Below are 23,086 nucleotides of genomic sequence, written 5' to 3' on the forward strand. Positions count from 1 at the left end.
CCATTCAAAGTGTATAATTCAGTCATTTCTACCATAGTCACAGAGTTGTACGAACATCACGACTATTTTTTTTTTTTTGGAGGCAGCATTTGATTTGGTGGAAACTAAGGTGAATTCAGAGATTGCAATTCTCTGGTTTGAAGTAGCAGATGAAATCACAGAGGAAAAAGTTGACAGGCATGTCAATGACCTGTTAAAATGCTACTCTTTGATTTTACAACCTTTTCTTCATCCCCCAAAGAAACCCTGTGTCCATGAGCGGTCACCCCCATCCCCAAGTCCTATTCAACCCTTCATCTACTTCCTCCCTATATACTTGACTATCCTGGGCATTTCACATATATGAAATTATACAACATACGTCATTTGTTACAGGCTTCTTTCACTTAACGTGTCGTGTGCCTGCTCTTTGGGGGTAAGTAGCTGGCTAATTCTTGTTTAGCCTTTGAGACACAGGTCGAAGATGTGACCATTTCTAGGAAGTCTTCCCTCAGCGCCACAGCTGAATTAGTTATTTTTATACACTTATGAATTCCCATAGTCACTTCTAATTAAAGAGCTTGTTCAGTTCTCAGTCCCCACCTTCCTCGACTCACCAGTAGCACCTGACACAGCTGGTTACTCTCTCTGTGGCTGCCTTCTCATCAGCCAGTTGACTAGTTTTTTTCCTACCTTTTGGTCTGCATCTTTTCAGTTTCCTTTGCTGGTTCCTTTCAACTCCCTCATGTTTACAGTTTGGAGGACTAAGGCTCCATTTCTAGAACCTCTTATTCTGTTATCTGTACACACTGCACTTCCTGTCTCATGGTTTTAAATACTGTCTACATGCCATCGACTCTCAACATTATACCTTCAGCTTCGACCTCTCCCTTCAACTCCAGAATCCAAACGGACTCCTACTAGACATATCAACGTGTCCCAGCTGAGCTCCCGACATTCCACCCACCCCTGTTCTACCTGTAGCCTTCCCACATCAGCAAATGGTAACTTCATCCTCCTATTTACTCAGGCCCAAAACCTTGCTGTTGTTATCCCTGCTGTTATTCCCCTCTCTCTAGTCTCCCACAGCCAACTCATCAGCAGAGTAGGTCAGCTCTACTCTAAAACTCCACCCAGAACACAGCTGTGTCTCATCCCTTCCACTGGCACCACCTTCTCCAATCACGGCTGCTTCTTGGGGCCCTGCAACACCTCACAGCCAGCTTCTCTGCTGCTACCCTGCTTGCGGTCCACTGCCAACATACGAGCCACAGTGAAACCGTTAAAACTTAAGTGACATCACGTTACTTCTCTCCTTAGGTATGTCCGTTTGCTTCCAATCTCACTCAGGGTTGAAGAATGAAACATTTACAAGACCAGGCTTTTAGGATCTGGCCTTCTGCTGTCCCCGTCCTGCTCTGTCCTCGCTGACCCCCTTGGTGTCCCCTGACCACACAGCCATACCCCTGCCTTGGCACCTGCTACTCCCTCGGCTTACCTGCTCTCACGCCAGGTATCCATGTGGCTTATCACCAAACTCATCTCTGGCTCACACTATCTAGAACTGGAACACTCCACTCTGGAAATTCCCTAGCCCTTTTCTGCTTTGTCTCTCTAGCATTTATACTATCTAATACGCTATATATTTAAATTACATATTTTGTTTACTGTTTGTCTCACCCTTATCCCCAGAATACAAGTTCCTTGCAGGCAGAGTTTTTAATTTTTTATTTTACTCTATTGTATTCCCAGAGCCTATAACAATAGGTACTCAATAAGTCATTTTTGCATGAAGGAAAAAACAAACTAGACTATGAATTATTTAATGGCAGGGACCACATCTGATTTGTCTGCATACTCCCACTACCTCCTTAAGTACCTGGCACACAAAAAGACCTCAGTAACTGTGAACCGATGAATGAATGATGCGTAAGAATCACCACGCAGGTAGCACTCAAGTTGTCATTCATTTTGGGTAAGGATTTTGATCTCTTTTTGATGCGTCTGTGGGGCCATAAGTGTGGGAGAATAGAGTGGCTGCCTCTTATTTTTCAATTTTAGAAAACGTGGGAGGGCTATGGGCGAAAAACAAGGGGGGAAGAGTGCAATGGCCAGCAGAGACTTCTGGCACTGCCAGCACCTGCTGTGGGACTTCCTCTACCTGCATCTTATTTTATTCCTTGATGTCCCTTGAAGTTTCCTGAAATACACTCATATTTCTGTCTGTCATTATACATCTTCATGAACACAGTGTATCCTTAAAATTTATTAACAATCTCACCTTTGGTTCATCTACTTGAAAAAGCAATGAAAATTCATCCATCAGGGGATTCTAAGAATTTACCATTTTGTTTGGTACAAAGTACCAAAGCAACTCACGAATATATCTTGAAGAACAGGGTAATTATATATTCTGGAGACCTGTACTCAATTTCAAAAGGTTGATGAAAATGATAAATAATAAAGTCTCGGGACCCAGTCAATTATGTAATAAAATTAATGGTATTTAATGGATTATTAGCATTTGTTCTGGAAATGTGTGTTTTGCAGGACAGAAATCAACAAATTTGTCAAAAATTAACTTCTAGAGCAATGAACGTTTTATAAATATGATAAAAGGAAATTCCACAATTGGGCTACATGGTGGCACAATTCATGAGCAAACACAAGATGAAAAAGAGAAAGTACTATAATATAATTTACAGATAAAACAGGCTATGTTACAAAAAATATTTCATTTACAATTAAACATTTTCAAAGAAATGTGAGAATATTTGAAGAAACTACTTACAGTAGCTTTTTCAGGGGAAGATGGAACATCAAATGTTTCATTAATATGGTTTTCCAGATCTTGTTGAGAATGTGAAAAATGAATTTGGTTCCAACTGTTTTTCTTTGATTGTTTGGGTGGTAAAGCTGGAGGCTGCCCATCTCCAGGGGTCTCTTGTGATCTAGATAGAAAAAAAGAGAAAAAATAAATATTTTGGAAGTTGTCTTACAGAATTATTATTTTATTTATTTTTTTAAAGTAATGGTAGAATTTTATTTTTTTAATTAATTTTTATTGGAGTATAGTTGCTTTACAACGTTATGTTAGTTTGTGTTAGTTTCTACTGTAAAATGAATCAGCTACACGTATACATATATCCCCTCTTTTACGGATCTCCTTCCCATTTAGTTCGCTACAGAGCACTGAGTAGAGATCCCTGTGCTATACAGTAGGTTCTCATTAGTTATCTATTTTATACATAGTATCAGTAGTGTATATGTCAATCCCAATCTTCCAATTCCTCCCAGCCTAGAATTATTATTTTATTACGATGTCTAATAGGAGACAAGCTTTAAATGTCATGTTTATTTGCAAGTGCCACTGTTTAATGAAATCTTCCTTAACTTTGTAGTTTAAAGTAACAAATCTCATTTCCTACTTTATCAAATCTGTAAACAATTCACATATAATAAAATACACTTTAAGGGTATCTCTATGAAGATATTTATTAATCTACCATAAAAACCCCTTTCTAAGGTTTTCAGCAGTCATGTGGGCAGGCAGGGAGAAATCAGAGCTGAGGGCCGAGCTGCTCCAAAGACAAAACACCCGGTACCATCCAGAGAACTCAAGGGGTTGCCTGTTTTATTTACAGGTAAAACACAATTCACAGAAGCGATGAACACAGCGAGGAAGAGTGCTGAGCTCACTGAGGAGACAACACTGGATGAGTACGTATGTCGGAAAACCTGATTTCAGGTGAAGGGGCTAAAAACCAACAGACACTAGAGAGCATAACCTCAGGCCATAGCAGCGGGAGCTGATCTGACCAGCTAGGCCTGACAGGGCAACTTCAAGGTAGATGCTTAGCACAAGCACCCTCACTCCCTCTTGCAAGAGCACCGGAACCACGCCTAACTGCTCAACAATCATCGACAGGAAGACACTGAAGCTCACCAAAAAAGATACCCCACATCCAAAGACAAAGGAGAAGCCACAATGAGACGGTAGGAGGGGCGCAATCACAATAAAGTCAAATCCCATAACCGCTGGGTGGGTGACTCACAAACTGGAGAACACTTATACCACAGAAGTCCACCTCCTGGAGTGAAGACTCTGAGCCCCAAGTCAGGCTTCCCAACCTGGGGGTCCAGCAACGGGAGGAGGAATTCCTACAGAATCAGACTTTGAAGGCTAGTGGGATTTGACTGCAGGACTTCGACAGGACTGGGGAAACAGAGACTCCACTCTTAGAGGGCACACACAAAGTAGTGTGCACATTGGGACCCAGGGGAAGGAGCAGTGACCCCATAGGAGACTGAACCAGACCTACCTGCTGGTGTTGGAGGGCCTCCTGCAGATGCGGGGGCTGGCTGTGTCTCACCGTGAGCACAAGGACACTGACAGCAGAAGTTCTGAGAAGTACTCCGTGGTGTCAGCCCTCCCAGAGTCTGCCCTTAGCCCCACCAAAGAGCCAGGTAGGCTCCAGTGTTGGGCTGTCTCAGGCCAAACAACCAACAGGGAGGGAAGCCAGCCCCACCCATCAGCAGACAAGTGGATTAAAGTTTTACTGAGCTCTGCCCACCAGAGCAACAGCCAGCTCTACCCACCACCAGTCCCTCCCATCAGGAAACTTGCACAAACCTCTTAGACAGCCTCATCCACCAGAGGGCAGACAGCAGAAGCAAGGAGAATGACAGTTCTGCAGCCTGTGGAACAAAAACCACATTCACAGAAAGAAAGACAAGATGAAAAGGCAGAGGGCTATGTACCAGATGAAGGAACAAGATAAAACCCCAGAAAAACAACTAAAAGAAATGGAGATGGGCAACCTTCCAGAAAAAGAATTCAGAATAACGAGAGTGAAGATGATCCAGGACCTTAGAAAAAGAATGGAGGCAAAGATCGAGAAGATGCAAGACATGTTTAGCACAGACCTAGAAGAATTAAAGAACAAACAAACAGAGATGAACAATACAATAACTGAAAAGAAAAATACACTAGAAGGAATCAGTAGCAGAATAACTAAGGCAGAAGAACAGATAGGTGACCTGGAAGACAGAATGGTGGAATTCACTGCTGCAGAACAGAATAAAGAAAAAACAATGAAAAGAAATGAAGACAGCCTAAGAGACCTCTGGGACAACATTAAACGCAACAACACTAGCATTACAGGGGTCCCAGAAGGAGAACAGAGAGAGAAAGGACCCGAGAAAATATGTGAAGAGATTATAGTCAAAAATTTGCCTAAAATGGGAAAGGAAATAGCCACGCAAGTCCAGGAAGCGCAGAGAGTCCCATACAGGATAAACCCAAGGAGAAACACGCCGAGACACACAGTAATCAAATTGGCAAAAATTAAAGACAAAGAAAAATTATTGAAAGCAGCAAGGGAAAAACGAAAAGTAACATACAAGGGAACTCCCATAAGGTTAACAGCTGATTTCTCAGCAGAAACTCTACAAGCTAGAATGGAGTGGCATGACATATTTAAAGTGATGAAAGGGAAGAAGCTACAACCAAGATTACTCTACCCGGCAAGGATCTCATTCAGATTAGACGGAGAGAAATCTAAAGCTTTACAGACAAGCAAAAGCTAAGAGAATTCAGCACCACCAAACCAGCTCTACAACAAATGCTAAAGGAACTCCTCTAAGTGGGAAACACAAGAGACGAAAAGGACCTACAAAAACAAACCCAAAACAATTAAGAAAATGGTAATAGGAACATACATATCGATAATTACCTTAAACGTGAATGGATTAAATGCTCAACCAAAAGACACAGGCTCACTGAATGGATACAAAAACAAGACCAATGTATATGCTGTCTACAAGAGACGCACTTCAGACCTAGGGACACATAAAGACTGAAAGTGAGGGGATGGAAAAAGATATTCCAGGCAAATGGAAATCAAAAGAAAGCTGGAGTACCAATACTCATATCAGATAAAATAGACTTTAAAATAAAGAATGTTACCAGAGACAAGGAAGAACACTGCTAATGATCAAGGAATCAATCCAAGAAAAAGATATAACAATTATAAATATATATGCACCCAACATAGGAGCACCTCAATACATAAGGCAACTGCTAACAGCTATAAAAGAGGAAATCGACAGTAACACAATAATAGTGGGGGACGTTAACACCTCACTTACACCAATGGACAGATCATCCAAACAAAAAATTAATAAGGAAACACAAGCTTTAAATGACACAATAGACCAGATAGATTTAATTGATAGGACATTCCATCCAAAAAGAGCAGATTACACTTTCTTCTCAAGTGCACATGGAACATTCTCAAAGATAGATCACATCTTGGGTCACAAATCAAGCCTCAGTACATTTAAGAAAATTGAAATCATATCAAGCATCTTTTCTGACCACAACGCTATGAGACTAGAAATGAATTACAGGGGGAAAAAAAAGTAAAAAACACACATGGAGGCTAAACACTGAAGAAATCAAAAAATACCTAGAGACAAATGGCAATGAAAACATGACGATCCAAAAGCTATGGGGTGCAGCAAAAGCAGTTCTAGGAGGGAAGTTGATAGCAATACAATTAGCTTACCTCAAGAAATGAGAAGAATCTCAAATAAACAATCTGACCTTACACCTAAAGGAACTAGAGAAAGAAGGACATATAAAACCCAGAGTTAGCAGAAGGAAAAAAATCATAAAGATCAGAGCAGAAATAAATGAAACAGAAACAAAGAAAACAATACCAAAGATCAATAAAACTAAAAGCTGGCTCTTGGAGAAGATAAACAAAATTGATAAACCATTAGCCAAACTCATCAAGAAAAAGAGGGAGAGGACTCAAATCAATAAAATTAGAAATGAAAAAGGAGAAGTTAAAACAGACACCACAGAAATACAAAGTATCCTAAGAGACTACTACAAGCAACTCTATGCCAAAAAAATGGACAACCTGGAAGAAGTGGACAAAATCTTAGAAAGGTATAACCTTCCAAGACAGAACCAGGAAGAAATAGAAAATATGAACACACCAATCACAAGTAATGAAATTGAAACTGTGATTAAAAATCTTCCAAGAAATAGAAGTCCAGGATCAGATGGCTTCACAGGTGAATTCTATCAAACATTTAGAGAAGAGCTAACACCCATCCTTCTCAAACTCCTGCAAAAAACTGCAGAGGAACGAACACTCCCAAACTCATTCTATGAGGCCACCCATCACACTGATACCAAAATCAGACAAAGATACTACCAAAAAAGAAAATTACGGACCAATATCACTGATGAATATAGATGCAAAAATCCTCAACAAAGTACTAGCAAACAGAATCCAACAACACATTAAAAGCATCATACACCATGATCAAGTGGGGTTTATCCCAGGGATGCAAGGATTCTTCAGTATACGCAAATCAATCAATGTGATACACCATATTAACAAACTGAAGAAGAAAAACCATATGATCATCTCAATAGATGCAGAAAAAGCTTCTGACAACATTCAATACCCATTTACGATAAAAACTCTCCAGAAAGTGGGCACAGAGGAAACCTACCTCAACATAATAAAGGCCGTATACGACAAACCCACAGCAAACATCATTCTCAATGGTGAAAAACTGAAAGCATTTCCTCTAAGATCAGGAACAAGACAAGGGTGTCCACTCTCACCACTGTTATTCAACATAGTTTTGGAAGTCCTAGCCACGGTAATCAGAGAAGAAAAAGAAATAAAAGGAATACAAATTGGAAAAGAAGAAGTAAAACTGTCACTGTTGGCAGATGACATGATACTACACATAGAGAATCCTGAAGATGCCACCAGAAAACTACTAGAGCTAATCAATGAATCTGGTAAAGTTGCAGGATACAAAATTAATGCACAGAAATCTCTGGCATTCCTACATGCTAATGATGAAAAATCTGAAAGAGAAATTAAGGAAACACTCCCATTTACCATCGCAACAAAAAGAATAAAATACCTAGGAATAAACCTACCTAGGGAGGCAAAAGACCTGTATGCAGAAAACTATGACACTGCTGAAAGAAGTTAAAGATGATACCAACAGCTGGAGAGATATACCATGTTCTTGGATTGGAAGAATCAATATTGTGAAAATGAGTATACTACCCAAAGCAATCTACAGATTCAATGCAATCCCTATCAAATACCAATGGCATTTTCTACAGAACTAGAACAAAAAAATCTTAAAATTTCTGTGGAGGCACAAAAGACCCCGAGTAGCCAAAGCAGTCTTGAGGGAAAAAAACGGACCTGGAGGAATCAGACTCCCTGATTTCAGACTATACTACAAAGTTACAATAATCAAGAAAATATGGTACTGGCACAAAAAACAGAAATATAGATCAATGGAACAAGATAGAAAGCCCAGAGATAAACCCATGCACCTATGGTCAACTAATCTATGACAAAGGAGGCAAGGATATACAATGGAGAAAGGACAGTCTCTTCAGTAAGTGGTGCTGGGCAAACTGGACAGCTGAATGTAAAATGAAATTAGAACACTTCCTAACACCATATACACAAATAAACTCAAAATGGATTAGAGACCTAAATGTAAGACCAGACACTATAAAACTCTTAGAGGAAAACACAGGAAGAACACTCTTTGACATAAATCACAGAAAGATCTTTTTTGATCCACCCCCTAGAATGGAAATAAAAACAAAAATAACACATGGGACATAATGAAACAAAAGCTTTTGCAAAGCAAAGGAAACTACAAACAAGATGAAAAGACAACCCTCAGAATGGGAGAAAGTATTTGCAAACAAATCAACAGACAAAGGATTAATCTCCAAAATATATAAACAGCTCAAGCAGCTCAATATTAAAAAAACAAAAAACCCAATCCAAATATGGGCAGAAGACCTAAATAGACATTTCTCCCAAGAAGACATACAGATGGTCAAGAAGCACATGAAAAGCTGCTCAACATCACTAATTATTAGAGAAATGCAAATCAAAACTACAATGAGGTATCACCTCACACCAGTTAGAATGGGCATCATCAGAAAATCTACAAACAGCAAATGCTGGAGAGGGTGTGGAGAAAAGGGAACCCTCTTGCACTGTTGGTGGGAATGTAAATTGATACAGCCACTGTGGAGAACAGCATAGAGGTTCATTAAAAAACTAAAAATAGAACTACCGTATGACCCAGCAATCCCACTACTGGGCATATACCCAGAGAAAACCATAATTCAAAAAGACACATGCACCCCAATGTTCACTGCCGCACTATTTACAATAGCCAGGTCATGGAAGCAACCTAAATGCCCATCGACAGAAGAATGGATAAAGAAGATGTGGTACACATATACAATGGAACATTACTCAGCCATAAAAAGGAAGGAAATTGGGTCATTTGTAGAGACGTGGATGGATCTAGAGACTGTCACACAGAGTGAAGTAAGTCAGAAAGAGAAAAACAAATATCGTATATTAATTCATATATGTGGAACCTAGAAAAATGGTACAGATGAACCTGTTTGCAGGGCAGAAATTGAGACACAGATGTACAGAACAAACGTATGGACACTGAGGGGGGAAAGCAGCAGGGGGTGGTGGTGTGATGAAGTGGGAGATTGGGATTGACATGTATACACTAATATGTATAAAATAGATAACTAACAAGAACCTGCTGTATAAAAAAATAAAATAAAATTCAAAAATTGAAAAACAAAAACAACCGAGCACCCTGCATGTAGTAACAAGGTGAGTTTTTCACGAAGGCCAGAAGGGGGAACCAGTGGTTCAAAGCTTGGACCCCAGGAAGCCTGCGTCCGTGGAAGTCATGGAGGTTAAGGGACCAGGCAAGGCGAAAACGGTTCTCGTCAAGAGTACTGATCACCACAGGGGTTATTATTTACCTCTGAGGTGGGAGGAGGTCCTCTGGGGAAATAGAAACATTATTATCCCACTGCCTAAGGGCAGAGGAAAGAGTTGCCAGCTGCTGTGGTAACCAGGCACAAGCTTCAGCCAGATCCTGCTTATTTTTGTTGACTGATGACTGACACCCAAGACACAGCTGTAAGGTCTTGAGGAAGCAAAACTGTATTAGATCATATTATTGTTCAAAGTTACCCTCTACTCCTCCCTGGCTGACATCACGCTTGGCCATATGACTTGCTCTAGCCAATGAAATGTGAGTAGCCTCTTTTGAAAGGAAGCTCTGTATTTCTCTCTTCCCTCAGCCAGGAGACCAGCCAAGTCCCAAACAGGGGCTGAGGTCAGTCTGGGCCCTAGAATGACCATGACGTGCAGCAGACCCACAGGTGATCCACCACGTATGCAGAATGTAAGAGAGAAAGAACCCTTGTAGCTGTATGTCACTGTAAGTTGGGGGAATGTGCTACCAGAGCATAATTTAGCCCAAGATAACTAACACAGAGGTTACTGCCAGAGTGGCTCTTGGAAACATATGCTCCCCTTGGTAGAGAAGCTGTGAACTTCTTGAGAGACTTGCTGCTAGACACGTGACAGATGTGGTAGCGATGCTAAAATCTGCTTAGCACCAAGGGCGTCAGCCAGGATTAACGATGAATGGTCTCACTTCCCCTAAGAGAAAATATAGCCCTCCTCCAACTGCATAATCTAGTGTAAAATATAATCACTAAATACGCAGTGAACAATAATAACCACTCAGCTTTCTACCCAGAAGTCTTCAGGGCACAAAATGCTCTAGCTTCTGATAAGTCTATGAGGACTGCATCAGAGAGCACACCTCCCCTTTTCAGCCAAAGCTTCTCTGAGGTCTACCTTGATGGCCAGAGATTCCAGATCCCAAACATACTAGTTTTTATTCTGCTAATTTCAACTGCCAAGAACCCAAGCCTCTATAAGGCGATGCATTCAAGCGCTGCTTGTGCAAGAAACTGCTAGGAGAGAGCTGCGTGCCTTGGCCATGGCCTGCTGCAGGGACCAGGGCAGACAGAGGCGGGCAACCCTTGGTACAGCCTCCGATGGGAAATCTCTAACAAGCAGCTGGTCAGAAGCCTCCAAGACTTTACGAAAGCTGGACGTCACTGGACTCCGCATGGATCAACCAATAGGTCTCATCCCTTACTCAGGACTAAGTATAACCACTCAGGCAAGGCAAAGAGAAGCTTTCCTCTAGTTTTGCATACAGTTGCCACACCTGGGAAATGTTCAGTCTCAAAACTAAAGGTCTGGGGCTTCCCTGGTGGCACAGTGGTTAAGAATCCGCCTGCCAATGCAGGGGACACGGGTTCGAGCCCTGGTCCAGGAAGATCCCACACGCTGCGGAGCAACTAAGCCCGTGCGCCACAACTACTGAGCCTGCGCTCTAGAGCCCGCAAGCCACAACTACTGAGCCCGCATGCTACAACTACTGAAGCCTGCGCACCTAGAGCCCATGCTCCCAACAAGAGAAGCCACCGCAGTGAGAAGCCTGCACACTGCAACGAAGAGTAGGCCCCACTCGTTGCAACCAGAGAAAAGCCTGTGTGCAGCAATGAACAGCCAAAGATAAAATAAATAAAATAAAATAAATAAATTTTTATAAAAACCAAAGGCCTTGGGGGAAGAGTATAAGGTTGAGATCAGGTGGGAATGGAGTCAGAACAACTTTATTCTTGGTTCAGATAACAGTCTAAGCACAGCACCAAGACAAACAACAGGGACAAACCCCAGCCCGCTGTGCAGCCCAGTATCTAAGCGAGCCAGGCCTGGTGGGCAGGGGTACCACGACGGCAATACTCAGCTGCAAGAGAGGGACGGCACTGACACCACGGGACATTCTGCTAGACTGCTGAGTCTGCGTTTCCAGGGTTAGAGACCCGGCGTATACAGTCCAAAAAGCTCCAGAAGTGATTTTTATTATCTACTTCCTGATTAGAAATCACTGTACAGGAACAGTGGTTGCAGATTCATGGCTTGTGGGCCAATTTTTGCCAACATACATTTGGCCTGTTCACTTTAAAAATGTGAGTTGACTACATTTTAAAAATTACATACAAAATCTGGATTTCCAGAATGAAAAATGTGGAAGCTTTGGAAAGAATAGACCTGCATTACAGGTTGCCAACAACTGGAAAAAGCCAAGTGGTAGCTGCTGCCTTTAGACGGGCCACAGGCATTCCAGGCCACATGAATCCCACCCAGTGTTACTTGCCGGACTCCAATGGGTATCTGAATACACCCTCTCCTCTACTCATTTGAAGTCCACAAGAAGACCCAGATAGGAAGAGAGTCCAAGCGTAGAGGCTCGGGCTGGGATTTGAGCCAAGCTCTAAAGAAAGGGTGAGGAGAATGGAGTACAGGCAGAGGGTCAGCCAAGATCTAGGAGAGGAAAGGGTGATATAATTTTGGATTTCAGGACAGGTGCTACCTGCCTTCTCTCATTGTTTTATGTAACTTTCTTGTTAAGGTAACTTCACAGAGAGTGATGGACAAGCTCTCCATGGGCCTGGTCACTGCAGAGGTTAAGGTTGGTCTGGGGAGCTTTTTCACAAACTAATTATGCACTCTCCCAGTAATCCTGGTGACAATTTCCCCTTCCTGTGTTTCCAGCTTCAATAACCAAACACACTCTCTTTCTGTCTATCTACCTATCTAACTACTGTCTATAAAAGTAATCAAGAATATCAACACAGACTTCTAAAATTCTTATTTTGGGCAAAAGGTATCAATTACATTTTAAAGACATACTCATATTAACTCAATTTATTGTAACAAATAACTTCCCTGTTCATATTTAATGTGTAAGTATCATACGAAGTCAATCTACTAAACAATTATCTAGGAAGATGACTTTCATAGGTAAACCATGTGTTGTAATTTGAAATTATAATACATTTAAAATAATATCATGCAATAGGCCAGTTCTTTAAAAAGGTACCACTGGGAATTCCCTGGCAGTCCACTGGTTAGGACCTGGCGTTTTCACTGCCGGGGCCTGGGTTCGATCCCTGGTCGGGGATCCAGGGGAACCAGGACCCTACCCACAAGCTGCATGGAGCGGCCAAAAAATTATTTATTTTTAAATTTTATTTATTTATTTATACAGCAGGTTCTTATTAGTTATCTATTTTATACATATTATTGTGTACATGTCAATCCCAATCTCCCAATTCATCTGCAGCCAAAAAAATTTTTTTAATTAAAAAAATAAAATAAAAAGGTACTATTTCTAGGCTAAAACATAAACAAACAAATAAACAAAAACTACCAAGGAAAACAGAATGAAAAGACATCACATACTTGGAAAGAACAACCAGGCAGCGTAGTGGGACACAGCCCCACTAGAAATAACAGCTGGCACCTGAGAGAAGGGACCTATAACCTAAAAGAAGACGAGCATCTACTATCAGATGGTTTAGACAGGACTAGGGAAATAGGAACCAAAGAAAGAAGTAGGGATCAAGGCTGTGCCTGGAGTCTTACAAGTAGAGGTAGTCATTTGGCGTTAAATATGGGAGCTGGAAAAAATCTGTCATAGGGAGAGTGTAGAAAATATAGTTCCAAAGAGATTATTGTAATTACTCATAAAAAAGAAAAATGAGCAGGATAAACTCTTAAAACTGTAAATTAAAAAAAAATGCTGCCAAAGGTTTAACTGTACAAATACACCCTTCATACAAGCATAAAGTTTATTCTAATTTAAGACTAGAAAACAAAAACCATATTCTTGGTAGACACTAATACAAACCTGCCAGGAATGATGGCTCCTTTTAAAACCTTATTTTCTAAAATACATACCAGCAGCTCTTGTCTCACTCAATTACAATCACTAGCGTCATCCAAGTCTTCACTGGGCATTTACCCCTGCCATACTTATGTTCCGTAAGATACAGATAAAATTCTGGTTCAAAATTCAGGCTTCTTGATACTTTGGCTAATTTATAGTGACATTCAGAGTATTTCAAAGTAAACACCATTTCAGACTGATTACTAATTGATGCTCAAGGCAATTAAAGTGCATAGAAACTCCCGGGGATATGCTTAATAGAATAGAACTGAAAATGTCATATTATTCTATCAGTAGGAATCTACTCCAGAACCAAGGTCCCAGACCTGAGATTCCTGGTTTCAGCCAAAGTCCAAGTCTCTGACCTCAGCTCCCAACTGCAAGTAAGGGAGGCTTTTGCCAGAGGTGGACTGCAGGTAAGTACGCTGCAGAGCAGCAGCCCAGGGATCCGTGCTTAGTCCTGCCACCACAGGTACAGCATCTAACAGGGTGCGCCCTCTGAGGCCCCATGGCTCAACACTCCTTCCACTCCACCCCCTTTGCTTCTCTTATTTCCTTGTCCTACAGCAGCCTAGTATTTGCATGGTCCATGATATATCACTAGACCTGATCAAGGCTGGCATGGGAGTTGGGTTACGCTGAGCCTGCAGGTGAAGTTATCAGTGCCAGTAGCTCAGAGGGGCAGAGGGAAGGCAAAGCTTTCAGGACGAAGCAAAAGGAATTGGTTAGGTTGGATAAAGATAAGACTGGAACGGGACAGTCTAGGAGAGAATAGCTCAGGGAACTGGATTTAACATTTGAGGATTATGAAATCTGCATAGTCTCTGGTGATTAGGAACTGAAGGATGAAGTTGAGAACATGGGGAATCCCTCTCTGTGTTCAACCAGATATCCACACTTCAAACATACAACAGATAAATGGTTGTTAAAACTGTCAATCAAGCCAGGTGGGCCAAAGCTTTCCTGACTTGTTTCAGTCCAGGTGGCTGTAAGTTTCCTCATGAGTGCTTCAAGGTGAGCAGTGAGGCAGCTTCCTCTGCACTCAAAACAGTTCTCTGTTGCAGCTGTTAGCAATCTGTATCATAATAAAAAATAAAACCGTATCCATCCCACTCACACACTTTGCAATTATTTTGTAGAAATACCTGAGCTTCCCTGTTACGTCTTAGCATTGTGGTGGGAATTTATTTATTTTTTAATCTGTTAAGTATTTTAAAATTAATTTAGGGCTAATGTTTACCTCAGAAAAATCACAAACTAAAAACAGTCTAATTTTCTGTGGATCATTTAAAGAAAGGAAGGAAATGGTAGGATGTAATCTCAATCATCCCTGCCTACAAACAGTAATTTTAAGCAGTACAACAGCCTCCTGTTTGCTTCCACAGTAAACACACCTGCGAATTAATAGCGTTTTCTCCTTGGGAAGTGGGCAAGCTCACCCAGTGCCTGAAGTCAGGCTCACCTGAACGCCCCTGGACTCCCTCAAAGAGCAGGAAACTGGTGAGATATCGCAACATCAATTTCAATGTATTGTGCTACGTTGAAATGCTCTGTGCTTAATCCAACATATTGTTTGCATTCTTTTCACATTTGGCCAATGTAAAACTAAAATCTATGGATTCCAAGTTGAAAAATATTTCCTCTAAATTGAAAAGAAAAAATCAACAAAGCCTTGTTCAGGATACACAGTTCTACAGAGTGGCTCAGGTAAGAAAACCCGAGTTTTAGCTCTATAAATTGGGACAAATGCTGTTAGTGTGGCTCTCTCATCTGTAAAGGGGGGCTATGTAGCTTTCCTATTTTATTGAGTTCTCTTGAATACAACAATGAGATAATTTATGAAAAAGCTGACTGTAAGCTACCAATGTAAGTTATTTTTATTAGTTTACCATTAAGCTTGTCTTTTCAGAACTCTCTCATTATTCTTAAGGTGAGGATTGGCTGAATTTCCAATGCAGTGTTATAGATTCAAAACTGAATACAAATACTTAAGCTTCATAAAACAGATGTCCAGGGCTTCCCTGGTGGCGCAGTGGTTGGGAGTCCGCTTGCCGATGCGGGGGACACGGGTTCGTGCCCCGGTCCAGGAAGATCCCACATGCCGCGGAGCGGCTGGGCCCGTGGGCCATGGCCGCTGAGCCTGCGCGTCCGGAGCCTGTGCTCCGCAGCGGGAGAGGCCACAACAGTGAGAGGCCCGTGTACCGCAAAAAAAAAAAAAAAAAAAAAAAAAAACAGATGTCCAAAGAGAAGGCCCCAAGCATTTGAAATTCTGGTGGACTGGGCAGGGGAAGAAAAACTCTGCATGGTTCCAACCTATCCTGAACCTCCTCCTCCACTTCAGGTCAGGAAAAGAGAACAAAGGTATTCTGAAGAGGTAAGTGATTTGGGGGGTTTGTGAATCTATAAAATTTATGAAAGGAAATACTCAATTGTATGCATAGGCAGATGTGTATGGGCTCTACGGAAAGGGCTCTACAAAAACTAGACTGAGATCACGTGGTCAGGCCCCAGGAGTGACACCGTTCTGTCTGTGATGACACGGACTTTGTGATTCCTCCAAGTGGTCGGCTTTCATGTGCCGAAAGCATGTCATTTGAAAATTTAATCAGTTAACATTTCAAGCACGTCTTTAATTACTGTACTTTTTAAAGTTTTAGAAGTAGAAAATACATGCTTATTAAAAATCAAGAAGTTTAGAGTTATAATTTTTAAAGTAATATAACATTAAATTTCCACCAATCCTAACTCCTGTCCACCCATGCTCCACAGGTGTCACTGTGCAGTGTACAGTTTTCTATTCCTCCAACCTTTAAAATGTCCACACACAATCCAAATCTTTCACCCAGATACACGTTAGCCAGACTAAACGCCCACTGGTACCGACAGCTTGGCCGCCTTCCCTGCTGGCGCCCACAGAGGACAGCAGTCGCTCCTACAGACCAGGCGCGCTTTCCTGGAGCACCTACAGCTGCTGTGCTGGCCACTCCACCTGCTCTCCGTCACTCAGACCCACCCTTTCTTCAACCCGCATCACGCTCACTGTATCTGAAACCCCTTTTTCCTCCTCAGCAATTAATGAATCCTCTTACCTACCTATGTATCTTATGAAGTATTTTACTTTTTTTCTAACTCTTGCACTGTATTTTTACTTGCATATGAACTAACTGTATTGTATGAACCAATATATCAAGACTGCCTATTAATGTGAGGTAAGTATGTTGTGCATTAAACTGATATACTGAATTATGAAGTTTAATTTATGCATCAACTTGTAATGAGATAGGAGTGAATTTTAGAATGAGGTGTGCACACGTTCTGTAACTTATTTTCAATGTCATGTTCTCCCTTGCTACTTCATCTCCCCAACACTGTCTATTCATCCTTATGGTTCCCTTCCTGAAAAATATTAAGAAAACTCTACCTTTCATCACCTTACTGCCTGACCACAGTGATGCATTTATCTACAGAAATATGTAACAATGTGCACTAAAAGTTCAAGAATATACAGAGCCAACAAAATAATAGCAGCGATTTTGTGGGGTGGGGGTCACCGAGACCTTCAGGAACAAATAAGCACATTTACAAATATATAAATTTTTAAAACATCACATAAAGTCTTGTATCAAATACTATAATTTCCCAGATTATTTCAAATGAAACAATTTGGGGCATTATTCCTCATAAAAAGGAAGCAAAATGCAAAAAGGCCTTACGGAGACGATTCCAACACAATGCTGTTAGCTTGCGTGGAAGATGGAGACCGATGCCTCACGAACGCCTCGCCGGGGCAGGTGTGAACCACGTGGCCGACCAAATGGCCCACTGAAGACGGCCGTAACCTGGTTCCCTCTTGGGTGAATGCAGAATTTCGACTACGAGAAGAGGAACAAAAACTGAGTAAAAGTGTACTGTAACTCAGTATGTTCAAGTTTTTTTCTTATATGATTGCAGTAGAAAGTGGGTGTGTGTTTTTAAGACTGACCACATTTTACTAAGCTGAGTCTCTGACAAAGACACTATGGTATAAACAGAAAAAACACAGAATAGGAAGTCGAAAGATCTGAGCTAGAGTTAGCAGTCTGCCACGGGACCTCATCTATTTCAATCATCTATTATCCCCACCAACCTTAATGTTTCTAGGTCTCAGTCACTCAAATGTGCGTCTTAACCAGCATTACAAATAAAGGAGAGAACCCAATAATTCAGAAATATCCTCTGGTCTGAATTCTTTTAACCCTTTAATAAATACTTTTATTTATGGGATTTTCTATAATTTCTAAGACTAGAGATACTGAATACCATATTTCCATCCTCATAAGTGACACAGTCACTTTAGGATTTAGGGAAAGAACAATTTTCTTCATATCATACATAAAATTGTTTCATTAACAGAAAGTCTGATCAGAGTTAGTGACAATTAATTAATTCAACCATCTGGTTTAAATTTGATGTGTCTTCCATAATTTGCTGTAATTGTTTAGTGGGGTACTGGTAACAAATAAGGAACGGCTGGCTGGAAAAGGGACCAGAGAAAGAAGGTTCTGGATCTTCTCCAACAAGCTGATTAGCCTTTGAATTTATATGCAGTCTATTATAAAAAAGATGGCTTAGCACTCTGCAATTAGCAAGACACTGCACAAACTTCTGAGTCTATTTTGTTTCTAAGTAGTGACGAAGACACCTAGCTATTAGGTAACCTGCTGTGAACCAAGCTGTTTGTGCACACACTTTACTTCCAATATGGTAGGAATTTACTCTTAAGCTGACAGACACCCATCAGTGAAACAACTTGTAGAATTTAGTGCACATCTATTGAACGTGAATGTGTATGAAATATGTCCAGAGGAAGACTTCTTTAAATATTATATTCCATGCCAAAATTCAAATATTTCTTATATCAACCTTTTGGGTTAACAAGGACGGTCAGTATGGTGACATTCATTTTGTTATCATTATCTTAATCACATACATATAATACATACAACACACTTGTTAACATTATGAAATTAAGATAACATCTTTGGCCAGTACACGTTTATTATCTTATTATTACTACCTACACCCAAGCATCCAGCTTTTGTGAGAAATGCTAGGATGAAGTGCATACACAGTAAGTGCTGAGTAACATGTGCTTCTCAGCTGAGCTATGGCTGAGCTGGTGGGAACTGAGGCTGGAAATCCCTTTTCCTAGACCACAGACACTGGCACAGCAGAAGCAGGGTAGGAGCTTCAGCAAGAGAATCACAACACTTAGCATGTTCAAATAATATGCACTCTCCTCGAAATTATGCTGGAGATACACATGGAAAAGACTTATGTCAGCTACAACCATATTCCCAGATTTTAAGTCTACTAATAGGCCTTGATATATTGGCTAGTGACCCTGACTGTGGAAGTCAGCTTTGTAGTTAAGTGAGCATCTTTATGTCATGCTCTGCTTACACACTGAGCTCCAGGCTGAGAGGAAATAATGCCTTGGAGCAACGAAAATCATGTCTAACTGAAAATTTTTAATTTTACATATTATAATCTTCAGGCAATGGAAACATACAGCCAAACATTTAGAAATTAGCAAAACGTACACCTGATGTACTTACTGATTTGGAGTGCCAGGTGGGGATCGCGATGGAAGGCTTTGTGTTTCCAACCTGTCATCAGACAGTGAATTCCTGCTTACTACTTCCCAATCCATTAATTTCCGTGCCAAGGGCTTACTTGGGGATCTGGAGTAATAATTTAAATAATATGCAAAAAATTTTATTTTTTACCCCGAACTATGTACCAAACCTTACAGTTTGTCTTAATACATCATATTCTAGATGAGTAAACACAACACGTTTATTTACAAGAAATTAATGCATTTGGAGGCTACTTACCAAACAATTGCCTAAGAAAGGAAATCTGCTTTATATGAAGAAAGAAGGCAAGAAAAAGTAGGAAAGAGAATAGGGAAGAGGAGAAAAACGAAAGAAACAAAGAAAGAAAGACGAAAGAAAAAAAACAATGGAATCGTTGGCTATCAAGTTTTCCCAGATACTGCCAACATTATATTTTAGACATTGTCTGTCTCTGTCCCAGCGTCTCTGGGACTTGAGCTTATCTTGTGGTGTTTTAAACAATTCCTAACACATCATCTCCTGAGTGTCCTTAAACCTAAACCCTGGCCCTCTGCCTCAATGAGGACAAGATAAAAATGATAATTGTGTATATTTTATTTATAAATTTTCCCCTTTTATATACAGTAGGTCAGTGGGTTTTTTCTTTTCTTTTCTTCTTTAGGAAACATTTGGAAGGTTAATTATTTTGTCTCACGGTGGGGAGTAGCGTATGTTTTCTAACCTGTATATTGTCAGTTATTATAGTGATAAAGAGAGTAAATGATCTTTTCAGAAAAGATATTGATCCTTACTGAGGTCAAAAACCCTTAGAATTTTAGGTGAATTAGCAACTGAAGTCATTTTTTATGCAAATTCAAAAAGTGGCCAAAGTTCATGGAAAATACATGATATCTATTTAAATGCCTAGCTTTTTGACATGCAGAGTTCATATGAAGGTTAATACAATGAATTAAGCAAATTACATAAAAACACATAATATATCAGCTTCTAAACTTAGACAGTTTTATATTTCAGTAATAACTCACTGAAGCACATACAAACAGACTAAACTACAAAGCATGGTAACACTGACCACGAGTACTCAAGAAAATTTACATACATAGTAGGAAGCATTAAAACAATGAGTGGGGGGGCTTCCCTGGTGGTGCAGTGGTTAAGAATCCATCTGCCAATGCAGGGGACACGGGTTTGAGCCCTGGTCAGGGAAGATCCCACATGCCACGGAGCAACTAAGCCCGTGCACCACAAGTACCGAGCCTGTGCTCTAGAGTCCACGAGCCACAACTACTGAGCCTGTGTGCCACAACTGCTGAAGCCTGTGCGCCTAGAGCCTGTGCTCCGCAACAAGAGAAGCCACTGCAATGAGAAGCCCGCACACCGCAACTAGAGAGAGCCTGTGCACAGCAACAGAGACCCAACGCAGCCAAAAATAAATAAATAAATGTATTTAAAAAAAAAAAAAACAATGAGTGGGGACCATCAATCCTAGCTTTGACCTTCCCACAGACAAACCACTTAAGTTTCTACATCTAAATATCAAAATTTACTAGTAAAATGCATGCTCCTACGGTCCTTCCCTACCTTCTGAAATGATCTATGAGTATCTACATTTTCAGTGGAATGTTTTAGTTTATTCATTTTACTAAACCACAAGTAACTTAAATTACTTCTGAATCTAAAGCACACAAATGCCCTATCATTTCATGTATTCATAGCTAAAATCTTTTTAGTTTGGCCTAAAGATGTTGCTTTTTTTTCTTTTATTTATTTTTAAATTGAAATATAGTTGACTGACATCTCCTTAATTTAAGAACATTGAACATTTTCTAAAAGAGATGTAATGTTATCAATTTTTTTAAAAAGTCATTGAGTCAGATTTCATTTTTCATAAGTGAATCTGAAGTCATTAAAACATAAACATTTCCCATTACCATGAGTTTAAATTACAGGATTTTCTGATTTGAAGACAAGTCAGGATACCATTTAGTCTAACCACCTCATCAGTCACAATAAAATAAAAATAAAGTATATTATCTCATGCATTAGATTTTTTAAATGCAGTAAAGATTATTAAAATAAACAGCATTTATGGCTCTTCTATTAATGTTAGTAAACAGATTACTCACATATTGGATTATTAAATGTAAACTGTTTAAGTGAGTTCACTAGCCACAGTCAGGAGATCAACTATTTTCATTTTCTAAAAGAGGGAAAGAGTCATTTGAAGGAGGAAAAAAATCCAGTTATACTCACCTAATACAAAGCATCAGAACACTTTACTGTTGTTAATAAACTAAACATGGTTGGAAATGCTTTGCATTTAAAACTAAATTTCAAGGTATTTTATTAACAGTTTTAACCTCAGAGACCCACCCACTCAAGCTTGCTGTCTATGTTTCCTGTTGAGTGTGGAAACTTCAGAGAAAAAAATACCACACTTCATCAGTGTTTGCAATGTGGTAAATTTATTTTCTGACCATGGCACCTTATTTTTCTGTTGCATGGGAACATTCTTTTGCTTTCTTCTTAGATATTATATGATAACTGAAAAAGTCTGAAAGCAATTCAAAGAGTTGATGTATCAGAAAAATAAGTTAACATTTATTATTGCTGAAAAAAACAACCTTACATAAGAAGTTTAAGGAGAAATCTTTTCTAACTATTTATACTGCCAACTAAAATTCCAAGGAGTGGACAAGAATTCTAGAATTCTCTAATACTCTAACAGAATAATTTAATAATTGCTAAAACCATTAGGGTATTTTGATAGATATGCATCAGATCATCACAATCCCAGAAAAGCTTAGTCTTTCAGAGCTAATGGGATCATTAAAACAGTACTTGTCCTAGATGATGACTTATTATTTCAAAGGAGATTCATACAATTCCAGCACAACAAAAGAAACAGGAAGTTATTTGGGGCCCATCATATTGGAATTTTATCTCTACTACTCACTGAATAATGCATATTTGTTTTATAAGATAACCTGTTAAACAATTTCACATTTTGATAATGCATATATAAAATGAAGAACTATCTGACTGGTGACTATCATACTAAGTGAAGTAAGTCAGACAGAGAAAGACAAATATCATATGATACCACTTATATGTGGAATCTTAAAAAAAATGATATAAATAAACTTATTTACAAAACAGAAACAAACTCACAGACTTAGAAAATGAGCTTATGGTTACCAGGCAGAGAAAAGTGGGGGAGGAGAGATAGACTGGGGCTTGGGATTCCCATGTACACACTGCTATATTTTAAATAGATAACCAGGGACTTCCCTGGTGGTCCAGTGGCTAAGACTCCACGCTCCCAATGCAGGGGGCCTGGGTTCAATCCCTAGTCAGGGAACTAGCTCCCATATACCGCAACTAAGAGTTCACATGCCACAACTAAGACCCGGTGCAGCCAAATAAATAAATAGATATATAGATAGATAGATAGGTAACCAACAAGGGCCTACTGCATAGCACAGGGAGTTCTGTTCAATATTCTGTAATAACAAATGGAAAAAGAATTTGAAAATGAAGATACTTGTATATGTGTAACTGAATCACTTTGCTGTACACCTGAAACTAACGCAACACCGTTAATCAACTATACTCCAATATAAAATAAAATTTAAAAAAAATTTTTTTAAATATTAAATTTAAAACATAAATAAATAATAAAATAAAATAAAATGCATTGGGAACTGCTCTGGAAAAAAAAATGAACTAGTAAGATGCAGGTGTAACTATCTGTATATCTTTCAAAATCTGATATGCTC

At 39.8% G+C, this 23,086-nt stretch overlaps 1 protein-coding gene across 5 annotated transcripts in view; it reads right to left on the reverse strand.

The window, feature by feature from the left end:
• The window catches only part of PTPN4 (protein tyrosine phosphatase non-receptor type 4), a 190,182-nt gene that overhangs the window by 33,287 nt on the left and 133,809 nt on the right, over positions 1-23,086 (reverse strand). For all 5 annotated transcript variants that reach the window (XM_030849640.2, XM_030849639.2, XM_060302609.1 and 2 more), the window contains 3 exons: positions 19,287-19,412; positions 17,403-17,561; positions 2,771-2,930 (listed from right to left, as the gene is read on the reverse strand). In XM_030849640.2, coding sequence (XP_030705500.1) covers positions 2,771-2,930; positions 17,403-17,561; positions 19,287-19,412 — 445 coding nt within the window. The remainder of the gene's footprint in view (positions 1-2,770; positions 2,931-17,402; positions 17,562-19,286; positions 19,413-23,086) is intronic.

This window comes from Globicephala melas, chromosome 7 (assembly GCF_963455315.2).
Source record: "Globicephala melas chromosome 7, mGloMel1.2, whole genome shotgun sequence".
In the NCBI taxonomy this organism is placed as follows: Eukaryota; Metazoa; Chordata; class Mammalia; order Artiodactyla; family Delphinidae; genus Globicephala; species Globicephala melas.